General features: G+C 37.4%; 1 protein-coding gene across 2 annotated transcripts in view; it reads right to left on the bottom strand.

Annotated features, from left to right (window-relative positions):
- Nucleotides 1–764: 764 nt before the first annotated feature.
- LOC108916988 (DNA-binding protein SATB1) overlaps nucleotides 765–13,115 on the bottom strand; it is a 48,956-nt gene continuing 36,605 nt past the window's right edge. For both annotated transcript variants that reach the window (XM_018723382.1, XM_018723383.1), the window contains 3 exons: nucleotides 5,916–6,352; nucleotides 2,199–3,008; nucleotides 765–2,138 (listed from right to left, as the gene is read on the bottom strand). In XM_018723382.1, the coding sequence (XP_018578898.1) occupies nucleotides 1,473–2,138; nucleotides 2,199–3,008; nucleotides 5,916–6,352 (1,913 nt within the window). In that variant the 3' untranslated portion in view covers nucleotides 765–1,472. The remainder of the gene's footprint in view (nucleotides 2,139–2,198; nucleotides 3,009–5,915; nucleotides 6,353–13,115) is intronic.

Here is a 13,115-nt window from a genome sequence, read left to right as displayed (position 1 = left end):
TGAGCGGTACAAATGTAGAGTTTTAAATTTTTGTAAACCTTAAAAATTCTTCGTATATTTTCATTTGTTTCAATTGTTTTACTATCTTATTTTTTAAATAGGAAAAATTTGCACTTTTGCACGGAAAACTTGCACTTTTCCATGCAAAACTAAGTTTTAATAATAAAAGTAGGGTTAATATTTGCAACTTTGAGTTCTTTTTACTTACTTGATAAATGGATTATTAAGCGGGACACTCGTTATACATTAGCTATATAAAATTTCATTGGTTATTCAAAAATACTTACCCTGTATAGAGTTCTTTATATAATTACACAAATGACACACTATAAATAACATTGGAGGTGGATTTGGGCTTCGTCCGCGAAGTCTGGGCCTAGGACGGCAAAATTTCGGAGGTTACTTTTTTTTTAGGCCTCCATAGATACATAATACTTATGGGGATCAATACCACAAATACCTTAAATATATTTCAGTATATATATTCTTCGATTCTATAATAGGGGCGGCATATCAGAGCGGGGCTAGGGCGCCATCGCAATCAAATCCGCCCCTGAATAACATACTGTAAATTATTTTAAATTTACACGATTTTCTGCCAGAAACTTTTACATACATTGAAAGTTAATAAATATTAGGTTCAAAATGCCATTATTTGTAACCGATAATAACTTATTTTTTATTTAATACAAATTTCGCTATTGATTCTACACATTTTGTGAAAAGTTAGTTTTGGGTTAAGGTAATAAAAGTATTAATGGGGAAATAATTTTATTTGTATATTTACATACATACATAATTTATAAATATATAACATAGGAAGTAACAAAAAAATCAGGAGTATTTTTACACATCTGCCTCACAATAACACTTTAACGGGCTACGACACAACAGTTAAGTATATAGAATAATACGTTTTTTTTTTTAGTATATCGCATATACTGGATGCAGAAAATTAATTGAAGGAAATTTTACAGTTATCATAGTTTTCAACAATCTTTGGTACAATTATAAACACGTAAATTATTTAGAAACGGATACTGTTCACTTAGTAGCGACAGAATTATTCACATCTTACTATTATGGAATGTGGGTTGCCTACCAATATAATGCTGTGGCTTATACGTTTTATATTAAAAAACAACGTTTCAGCGTTTTTTAAGAATTAGATTAGCCAGACACTTATCCTCGAATGATAATTGTTATTGTGATACGTTGTGATAAATTCCTTTACTTTAACCGACACGCTATTTTTCTATTCTACGTTGATCAAGTAACCTCGAACCTCCAACACCTCGTTTTAAGACGAGGATAGGTGCCTGGCGTTTTAAAAAATCTCTCAACATGATACGACAAGATTGCATTGGCACAAAAGAGTAACACTACTTTGCTTATTGTCTTAACACTAATTAAATTTACATCTTTCCAACTCCCTAAGTTATGACTGCGACAAGCTACCGGCCGAATCATTATTACAAGCTCTCCCGTTCGGAGTGATGATACTGGCCGGTCTGGTTATCGAACAAAGACATTTTGAGTCTCTTACATTTTGCCCGTCTGTTCTTGAACCAGAACTGCACGTTTTTCGGTTCCAACCTCGGGAATTTCTGACGGTAAGCCATGCAGTTCAGCTCCTCAGTGTATTTCAGGATCAAATTGTGGGATGGGTGAGTATTGAGGGAGAACCACTGCTCCAGCCTAGGTACTTCGGTTACGGGATCTATAAAGGTACGGTTGCGCTTTCTTCGTTCATCGGCCGTCAGACTAGACATGGCGAGAGCAGTGGAACTGGGAGGAGACGTAGCCGAGTGAGATAAACCTGGAATGTAGTGACTCATATACATAATACTGTGACTGAACATGGAGTTAGGAACAAGAGGGAACCCAGCCGCCAGCCTGTCCAAGCCCTCTGGGTTTCTTGGGATCAGCTGACTGTCCATATCGGGCGAGTTGCAAAAGCGTTGCACGAGGGAGCGGTTGGCAGGGGACGTCACCCCTCCACCTTCAAAATGAACCTTGCTGTCACCCTCCCCTTCCGCGTCATCCTCGGTGTCGGACAGAGCTAGCTTACTGTTGTTCAAGTGATCGGTGTTGTAGTTGGTCGATTCGTCTTTGGGCTCTTCCTTGCAGCTCTCAATCTGTAACAAACGGGAGGTTAGTGAACAATCCGATTAGTTTTTAGGAGAACTTGTACCTACTTGTATGTCTGGTGGAGGGGGTGGCGTGGAGGATCTTGGGCTCCCGTCTCTCGAGTCTTTCCTCGTTGTCAACGAAAGCGGAGCTGTCGGGCTAGGCGGTTGCCCTTCGGGCATTTCCTCGTCTTCCAAGTCAGATCCGGTGTTGGAAAACTCGTCAGAGGTATGGGAATTCTGAGGACCCCTTCGGGATAGGTTGTTTTTCAAGCGGTGGTCTACTAGTCTGTCAGAATTCAAGTAGTTGTCGGCCAGCAGAAAACCGCCGCCGTTAGTAGGACTGTGGTTGCTGTATCCGTTCACAGAAAGGTGGCATTGCAAGTTGGAAGTAGTTACGTTTCTGATTTCGGCTCTTTTTTGTGCGGCCCTGGCGTTTTTGAACCAATAAACCACGTTGTTTATGTCGAGAGGTTTCCTCCCTCTCCTCGATTCGAGACTGTTCAGTTCCTTCACGTACTGTTGGATCTGTTGTCTGCTGGGGTGTTGATTCTCGGTGAACCATCTTTGCAGTTTGGGGAGCTCCAGCTCGGGATCGAAACTGGTCCTCATCCTTGTTTTCTGAGTAGGAAATTGGCTGTGAACCGTTTGCATGGCTGGGTGTGCGTCAGTTATTGTGCGTTCTATTGGTGCGGGAGGTTGGGAAGGTACTGAGTACTGGTTAGGATACGACGGGACGAACTGGGATCTACCCACTGGCGATTGAGGGCTGAACTGTGTTGTCCACCACTGGTCGAACTTGCGACGGATCTCTTCGGATATTTCCGGCAGCGGGCCCGAGGACGAAGAATTGTTCCGACATAACTGCGATATGAGGATCTGAAAAACAGGTTTTTTTCCTTAACAAAAATAAAAAGACCAAGTGATCAGCATTAGTATGTTATTGGGGATCGTTGGGGAGTTCGCAAGTGTGTCGAATATAAAAGCGACAGGGAAGGCGAATAACATAAAGCGTATATCAGCAAGTGTTGTATGTAGGTTTTTAGGGTGAGATTAGAGTACTTAAAAGCAGACGTTTGAAGCCGTGTTGGCCGGATTTATCTTAGGTTCAGCTACTATTCAAATGAAAGGCACAAATGTTGTGATTTATATGGCCATCGTTAGCCGCTAGCTCCCTCTGTTAGATGCTGAATTTATTTTTGAATCAACACCCCGGGTATTGTGGACAGGATAAGGGAGGATGAACTTCGTGAATGAACATCATATTACTGTATAATCCGCTGCTTATAAGCGGCGAAGACAACGAGGGAACGATCCTCAAGCAACGTCCAAAGTGGTGTGTTCCGTAAAGAACGGAAAGAATTGAATCGGTAAACTGAAATCGAAAAATAAATATTCCAAACGAATCCTGAATTTTTTGAGTTCGATGGAAATATTCCAGCGTTTTAACTGCATTAGAAAATGAGAAAAAAAATGTATATATGGGGCCCGTATTTTCTCTTTTTCCAATTTGATCTTATGCAAGTCGTTAAAAAAATTAAAATATGCATGCTGACGTCAGCAAGCGAAGATTTTCAAATATTTTACAATACACTAAGCACAGAAATTGGAGGGAAAAGGCCATAAAGAGAACTAAAAAAAAGGAAATTAAAGCTTCAGTGTCTAGCTTTCGGATCTGGAGTTTAAATTTTTTAGCGTCAGCAGTTTTTGAGTAATCATAAGAAAATCAACGAAAAAAAATTGTAAATTTTTGCTTTTCCTTAAAAAAGCCTATGAATTTTTATTGGTAATTTCACCATAAAGCTCTTTTAGACAATTTAATTATCTTCAATTTGAGCGGTTCCGGAGCCTTGTTATCATCGATCAAAGCAAAAAAATAATTTTTGACTTTGGCAATCAATTACTCGGAAAATAACGGCCGTACAGAAAATCCAAGCAGGGTTTTGAAAACTGCAAAGTATTCTCTACAAGTCGTAATTATGGGTTTTTGATAAAAAAATTTTTTCGAAGTGAAAATGTCGGTTAGAAAAAAGGTAAAAAATTGCATATTTGAATAACTTGACATAACTTTGCAAATATCAAATAAACTAAGGATATTGACTGTAACTTTTCAGCCTCAACGTGTTCTAAAGAAACCCTGATAATTTCAAAACACTGTGATTTTTTTTTTCTTAGTGCTCGGAATGTTTAAATTGTGTTTGCTGAATATCAATGTAATAAGTAATTTTTCACTTTTTATTAATTTTTTTAAGTTAAAAATGTTTTTTTACCAATAATCCATATTTTCTTCATCAAAAAACGTTCATTATTCTAAAAAAAATGAAAAATTCTTTTTGACGTATCCACAAGCTTTACAAACGTCAAAAAAAATTTCATAGGCATTTAAAGAAAGGCAAAAATTTACAATTTTTTTTTCGTTGATTTTTTTCTGATTACTCAAAAACTACTGACGCAAAAACATTTTAAACTCCAGATCCGAAAATGAGACAGTTGAAGCTTCAATTTCCTTTTTCTATTTTCTTTTTGAGATTTTATTAATATCCCTTAACTTCTGTGCCTAGTGTATTTCAGTACATTATAAATTCCTTAGAATTCAATATCTGTTTACAGAAATATTCACATAATTTTGTTTTAATTGATGTTTTAAATTACGAATTATTATTATTAATCTCTAACAATGTGGCACTAGACTTTTTAATTTTTTGTTTCATGACGACATACAAGAAAAATAAAATTTCAAGTTAAAATAAGAAATTAAACTACTTTATTCACAGCAATATTAAAAAAAAATATTTCAGTGTTCTTACCGTTGAAGAAAACCAGTAAATAGTTTTCAAGATCATTCGAAAGTGTAGTAATTTTTTTTATTCCAAGTTTTTGCTGATTAGAAATTCTGTACAGTTACTGTTACTATAAGAAAAATACTTAAGGATAAAGGAGCGGGTTTTGTAATAAAAACGTCGAAAATCGTAAGTAGATTATAAATTCTCATCTTTCCGTTTGGCAAACAGTGTATAAGATTCGCAATTTGAGCACAAAATACCAGTGTAGCACCTGAGCTGTATTACGCTTCACCTCTCCAAGTGTTGTATTTTATCCTTATCAATTGAAGAAGACTTGTCTTCTTAGATATTGTTGGGGGGGGGGGGAGGGAGCGGGGAAGGGGAGAGATTGGGATCTACTCGGCGCTGTATGATGTAGAAGGCTTTTGATCTCATTAATACCATGAAATAATGCTACATAATCTTATTAAAAGCAAGGTTACAGCTATTCTCTGCACCCTTAATACATTCATTCCCGTTTAATTCTTAAGACGGGTATCTCATAACCGACTCCTTTGCCGAGCGAGACTCGCATAATACACCTTATTACAATATGCATTATTGTAGAAAACCCGGCTCCAGTATACTCTAGGTACATGCAATTATGCATGTTCACATCATACGAAATACCTCACTCACATCGAAATGAGTTCAGAAACTACAAAAGGAACTAAGATTGACGCACTCTCTTCCCTAAAAACATTATATAGGGTAGGGACGCCGTCAACTTGCTTTTACATACAAACATCTATTTACCAAAGCAAATTTCCCAGTCGGCAACGGGTTTTTACAAACTCGGAGAGGATCAAAACCGTTCCAACTGCTTAAAATTAGTAACAATCATAACAAAACTTATCAAATATCATCTCCAGACATCTAAACACCATTTTTTTCCACAAAACGCGGCGTACTAATTATTATCGCTCCTAATATGACTATAATTAAATTTACGTGCAGACATTACCTCGTCCAAAGGGCACCCGGACGAGATCAGCAACCCGTGCGACTGGAGAAGGAGAAACCTTAACAGCTTGTCCTTGATGTCGGCCATGGTGCCAGGCCTTCCCCTGAAGACCTGTATCCTCAGCGTGGCCACCGTCGATAGTTCTCCCAAAATATCCCCCACGGTAATAAGGGGATCGTCCGATATTTGATCGAATGTGAGCGCCTTCCAGTTCTTTATCAGGACCGACCCCTTTGCTGCCGCTGCGCTCTCGGCTGAGTAACCGAGCCGCAACAGCGCAGCATGGACTAGGTTGTGGAAGGGGGTGGCCACCGGAATGATGACGTAGGTGTCGATTTCGATCATGGGTCTACGCCGCCAGACGCCATGTTGCATCGGGCGGTTCTCATCTAGGGTGTGGATTGCTTCTACGATGCAGTGCACTGGTAGCGATTTGGCTGGAACAAAAGAGACGCGTTTAGAGGAAAAACGGAAAAGATGACGATCGAATTATATTTTAAAATGATTGTTGGGCATAAAACAGTTAGTAGGTGTCTAAATTTTATTTATTTATTCTTTTTGCAGATATTGAGGCTCACGTTTAAGGAGCCATAGCTCCTTTAGGCTTTCACACCTTACACTGTAATGGATGATATTGTTCTACTTTACATGTTCCGTTAACTGTCCCTTATGATGTATTAAGTAGTGTAGTAGGAAATAAATGTATTTAGGAAGGAAGGAAGGAAGCAAATTAGAACCTTTTTGAATTCAGTACAAATCTCTATCTATTTTTCAAGTAGTGACTATAAAATTTTACATTAAGTTGTAAGGCCGGACAGAAGAATGGCACGTTGAGAAAACCGCTCGGTGCTGAAGTTGACGGAAAGCTGTGTGTACTTTCGATGTGGAATTACCTGTGCATACAAAGCGCGTAAAAAGGCATAGAAATAACACGAACTGATAAGGAGTGATAAGTCCGCAATCCCCGCGCAGCATAGCACTCCGAGCGAACATTAATTCACATGGCGGCATATCTCGGTTAGCAAATGATTCAGAGTTAAAAAGTGGCGGATGGAGAGATAAATACTTTAAGCAGAAGACGCGGCAGTTTAGATGGAGCGGTGGGGCAGATCATCGTTCTTTCGGGGCACAATCTTGTCAACCATACCGAATTTAATGGGGACGTGTAAAGCGGAAAAGTAACCAGTGATAAGAAAGACAGACAGATCAATTGATAGCGTCGAACAGATGACAGTTAATGTGCCGCTGTAGTAAGAACTAGTTCATTTCCTTTTCACCTAAAAGGTTGAGAGGGGTCTCGCGATTTTCTTACGCCCGTTTCAAACACTAGCTTTGGTAGACGCGTCGGTGCTAAAGCTAAGCACTGCCTATTGCGGATGATGTATAGCAAATAAACGTAATTTAGGATGAGATAATGGGTTCATCAAATACCCATGAAAATAGAAAGTGTGGTAAAATTATTAAAGAAAGACACATTCATATACATGTTATTCTGTCTGTCCACTGGGTAATACTGCACTGGTGATAAATGTTTCCATAGATTTGTAAAGTTGGTTGCCTATAATTGACCTGCAATTCAATTACCTGTGGATTTATTTCATATAATCTCCTTTTAAAATAATTTCGTTTTACTTTTGTATTCGTTTCTATAAAATAAAATAATTGATATAGGAATATCCTGTTTAGAAAATTCATTAAATGTAAATGTTTCTTAACTAAATAATAACTCAGTGCCATAAAAAATGTGGGTTGGGCCGTCATGATCCAGACGTTTGACCAGCTGAATCCGAATCTAAAGTCAAAATTTCCGGGTCAGTTCGTGTTTTGACCCTATCAAGACACTCCTCTAGAAAGCGGTTTTTCATTTCAAACTAATTGGAGAAGTCATTGAGCTGATTAATATTGGAATTCGTGATCTCATAGCACCATAACCCCATGACCCCATGGCTTCATAACCCCGTAACCCCATAACCCGAGATATGCGAAAGTGTAGAACCATGACACTCCGGAGACAAGGATCTTATATGTCAGGAGTCCGTGAGTTGGCAGATTTCCCTAACCCCATAACCCCGTAACCTGGGGTGTGCGAGGATGCATACCCACGAAACTCTGTGGTAACTTGGGTTTCATACACAATTAGTCATGATCCAGACGTTTGACCAGCTGAATCCCAATCTATAGTAAAAATTTCCATATCAGTTCGTATTTTGACCCTAACATCAAGACACTCCTCTAGAAAGCGGTTTTAGAGATTTCAAAATAATTTGAGAAGTCATTAAGCTGAAGAACATTCAAATTCGTGATCTCATTGCACCATAACCCCATGACCCTAACATAAGACTCTAGAAAGCGGTTTTAGAGATTTCAAACTAATTTGAGAAGTCATCGAGCTGATGAACATTCGAATTCGTGATCTCATTGCACCATAAACCCATGACCCCATGACTTCATAACCCCGTATCCCCATAACCCGAGATGTGCTTTCGCTTTCGTTTAGAACCATGACACTCTGGGAACAAGGATCTTATATGTCAGAAGTCCGAGGGTTGGCAGGCTTCCCTCACCCCATAATCCCGTAACCTGGGATGTACGAGGATGTATAACCACGAAACTTTGTGGGAACATGGGTTTCATACGTAATTGTTTCGAAACTACATGACTGAGTTGGCAACTTTCGTAACCTCATGACCCAATAACCCCATAACCTTATAACCCTCGGTGTTCGAGGATGTATAACCACGAAACTATGAGGAATTGAGCCTGTAATTCTGTTGTAACAAAGTCACCACCCAGGATTTTTTTCTCCCGTGTCTACACTGAAAAAATAGTACTTCTTTGACTGTTTTTGCGACCAAATTGATTCAAATGACATGTTACGAGGTTATGGGGTTACGGGTTTAGGGCTATGGGGTTTTGGTGCAATTCTAATGTTTTTCCAATCACTAACTACTACAATCACTACTACTAACTACACTGCTACTACAAGTCGTTTGGAAATATTGTTCGAAAATAATAAATGATGAGACACAGGGTGATCTCGTACAATTCTGATCGTCACGCATACTTGAATAAAATTTTGCACTTATACAGGGTGTACACAAATTTGGAGCGGATTTTTTAGTGGTAGATAGAATGAAGTAAAAATAAGTATTTTAATAATCAAAATTGTTAATGTTTAAAATTAATAATTATATTTTTTAAAACTTACTACATAAAAAGAGGTGAATAGTTGCGGCTATAAATGGTGTCATCCTATTTTTTTTATATTCTAGTTTCGATTACCGAAATATGTGTCATGTAAGTTTGTCACTTTGAAACTAGGACACCCTATACATAGTTTCCTGAAACTTAAATTGATTCAAGGAGATTTTAACAGTTTTCCAAGGCTCACAAAGCTTGTTTATTAAAAAATATTTACAGACATACGCTTCCGATATTAGATGTTGATAAAACTATATTCAGACGTAAACCGTACTAAACTGTAGGAAAAAATGTTTATGTCGTAAATTTCGTATTTAAAAGAGCATCGTTAATTATTCTTATATCTAACATGGGTACCACCTAATTATAATCTCTGGCAGAGCCCGAGAAGAGGATTAGATTAATTAAACTATCCACATCTAAATTAAACGCGTAATATTTTCAAGAGGCCAGTCGATATTTTCAACCATAAATATAAAAATAGGTATCTGAACGAATTAAACCGGCTTTTTATAATCTAATAATCCTATAATTAACAAGATTCCGACGGAGGAGCTTGAATTTAAAACAGCTTTAGTGGAATCTATACGATCTTCGATGCGCTGTTAACCTATTTGGCGATACAGAGGTTTTTGGAACCGGAACCTCTTGAATTAACGAAGAACGCGTAAGACACCGCAAAGTCCGGGTTTGAATTTATAATTTGTGGATATATTTGTAAATTCCCTTCAACGCTACATTATTCATTATTATTTATTGGGTATTTTGCTATCAGTGAAAAAATGCAATGTTTAAATTTTTATCGTCCTTTATAAGATTGTTCTACTTTTGTATCACTATTTTCGACTTTAACCCAAAAGACTATCCACCAATTTCTGAACACCCTGTATACCGTGTTTCATTGCAGTTGCAAAATGTTGTGCCTCTTTTTCGCACAAAACTGTTGAAAATAAAAAAATATTAAAAGGGAAACGATTCAAGCGGGTGTAAATTTTTGGATTTTAGATTCGTTTTCTTAATTAATGCCTTATAAAAATATCCATTGGCGTCCGCTGAAAGAAACTGTTTAATTCGAAGAGCGTTGGGCGCCGGGCTTTAATAAAGACGCTGAAAATCTGAAGGTGCGCGTTCGATGAAAAGGCAAGTGGAAGTGGCAGGCCTCCGGACTGGCATCAACTAATAAACCCACACGAAGAGGAATTAGACCCACTGGTCTGCCCTGTCTATGCTAATCTCGTTAGGTTAAGAAGGTTTCTGCATATTAGAGAGCTTTAGCAGGAGCAACCTAGACCTAGCCCCGCGTCTTTGGGATTAGTTCAGTCGACTTGAGCTTAACTTGAATTGCTGCCAAACAAAGGAAAGTATATGACGTCATGCGTTTAAGGTAAATCCTGGCTATAGGTGGAATTAATGGAGCACAATCGATGCAAAAAGCGCATTTACCGTAGCCGATTTAGTTTTGTATTTTTTTCGAAAGTGCACCGAAGTTAATAAGATTTAAAAGTGGGTCAAATATATAAAAATCACCGAGCACTTATTCGAAACTGTGTTAAATTTTAATAGAAATAAACAAAACAAGTACACAGCAAAAATATTATCTTGAACCAGGAATACATACGCGTAAGTATAAGTGAATTTAATAAAATTTAAAACTGACCAAATACAGGGTGTTCTGGGGAAAGATACCACAAATATAAGAGTTTGTTTGCCTATGGACCGTCGTCATTTGTTTTTAAGATACAAAGCGTCAAAGAAAATTTGGAAAGTGTAATAAAATAAAATTTTACATTATAATATATCAGTGGCGGCATTGGTTACTGTTACTCCTCACTAGTCCCCACCACAGTGAGGCCACAAATTCTTTGCTTGTAGGCACATTACACTTGACTACAATATGCTACAGTTCCCCCTCCACGTGAGGCGGTTAAAATAACATGATTTAGGACTGAGGCCGGCTCAAAGCAGCTTATAGTTTTAGTGTTTCAGTTCGCGGTTATTGTACGCGTCGCATAGTACGCGGGTAGTGTCTGATGCCAGTGTGAGGGATAGTACGAAGGCTTTAAGGATAAGGACAAGGCTAGTATTAATTTAAAGTAAATAAAAAACAATTTCCTTACAACAAAACAAAATAAGACTAATTTTAACGTAATTTAATAGATACTTATTATAGTATCAAATACCTACATGGGTAGCTAATAATGAATCTATCTCACAATATTGTTCTATCTCTTGAAACAACTTTTTCAAGACGTAATGACGTAAACTAGTGTTCTAAACAAATTAAAAGCACTAGTCAAAGAATTTCTGAATTAAGAAAAATTTAAAAATATTTTTAATTATGCGAAAATTATTAGTGGACTACTAAGTATACGGGAAAGTATAATTTATATAGCTCGTAAATTCCCAGAAAGCAAAATATATTTATTGGGGCTACATTTTTATCCAGACTACCAAGTATAACGGAGCATTTTAAAATCACAAACGGCAAATTCGAAACTATGTTAAATTATTGTACTGAAATAAATAGTTCTTTCAAGTACACAAAAAAAATACTGCCTCGACTCAGAAATATATTTGAGTAAATATGAACATTCTACGTTCTTAAAAGCGTGAAACAGTTACTGTAACAAACAATTTAAAAAATAAAGGAGACGCGTTTAAAGAGGTTAGAAAGGTATTTAATCGTTTTGTGATTCCAGTCTACGGAATTTTAACGTATCTAATAGTTACTGACAGCTGTAACTAAGTTGTACAACAAACTGTATGCAGGATTTCTTTCGACTAAAAAAATGTATTTGGTCTTCGAATATGTAAAAATATTCAAGATATTTCCCGAGAAAATATTTAGTAATTAAAATTCTATCTATGTATGTCTAAGCAACGTCTATAATCGTTAATGAGAAAAAAAACATCATGGGGGCTACATTTTTGGAAGAAAATAATGTAATCATATCTAATAATAACGTATTTAATAATGCAAAAGTGTATTTTTATCCTCTATCTGATGATATACTGCAATCGGAACCGTTATCTACACTCGCGGTAACTAAATTCGCCATCTATGATTTTTCAGGGTACGCGCAAGTTTAATTCATAACGTTGCAAAATGCCTCGATGTTTAGGTTAAATTTTTATTCGAAGGTTAAGTAAAAAGAATTATAGAAATTAGTTATAAACTGCAGTCTGTTTATTTTGCATAGTTATCTACATCCGCCCTAACTAAATTAGCCATCTATGATTTTTCAGGGTAAGCACAAGCTTAATTCATAATGCTGTAAAATGCCCTGATGTTTAGGTTAAATTTTTATTCGAAAGTTAAGTAAAAAAATAATAGAAACGAAGTATAAACTGCAGTCGGTTTATTTTGCACCGTTATCTACACTCGCGCTAACTAAATTAGCCATCTATGATTTTTCAGGGTAAGCACAAGCTTAATTCATAATGCTGTAAAATGCCTCGATGTTTAGGTTAATTTTTTATTCGAAAGTTAAGTAAAAAATTATAGAAACGAAGTATAAACTGCAGTCCGTTTATTTTGCACCGGAACGGCGGCGCAAGTACGTGTAGGAGCGAGGAAGGTATTTTTTTTAAAGGCATCCATTTTAATTGAGTAATATTGAGATATTAGTACATTAATAAGATGGCAGTTTATCATCCCGTACGCCCGAATCGAGGCGACGGCCCCCAGACCCCATTAATATACCTCAAAGAGTGCAAGTCTTAATAACTAAGTCGGTGAGTTATTTTCCATTTATTAAGGCCCGTGTTTCGGGCCTTACGATGCAGATGCGGTGGGCAAAAGCAGGCGCTCACGACTCCGTTCTAAATCTCAGGGATCCGGCAGCCGGATCCAGTCGGTCCTAATCCCATCGGCTTACCACGCTGTGTATAGTCCACTAGTCGCTAATCCCACTAGCTCTAATCCAGGCGGGCTGACCAGCGTCTTAACTGGGGCTCATATTGCCTTCCGGTCCTTTGTTCTGCCAGCCCTGATCAATA

Source organism: Anoplophora glabripennis, unplaced genomic scaffold, assembly GCF_000390285.2.
Source record: "Anoplophora glabripennis isolate ALB-LARVAE unplaced genomic scaffold, Agla_2.0 scaffold2, whole genome shotgun sequence".
NCBI classification, from domain to species: domain Eukaryota; kingdom Metazoa; phylum Arthropoda; class Insecta; order Coleoptera; family Cerambycidae; genus Anoplophora; species Anoplophora glabripennis.
This window is presented reverse-complemented; position numbering and strand designations above follow the sequence as displayed.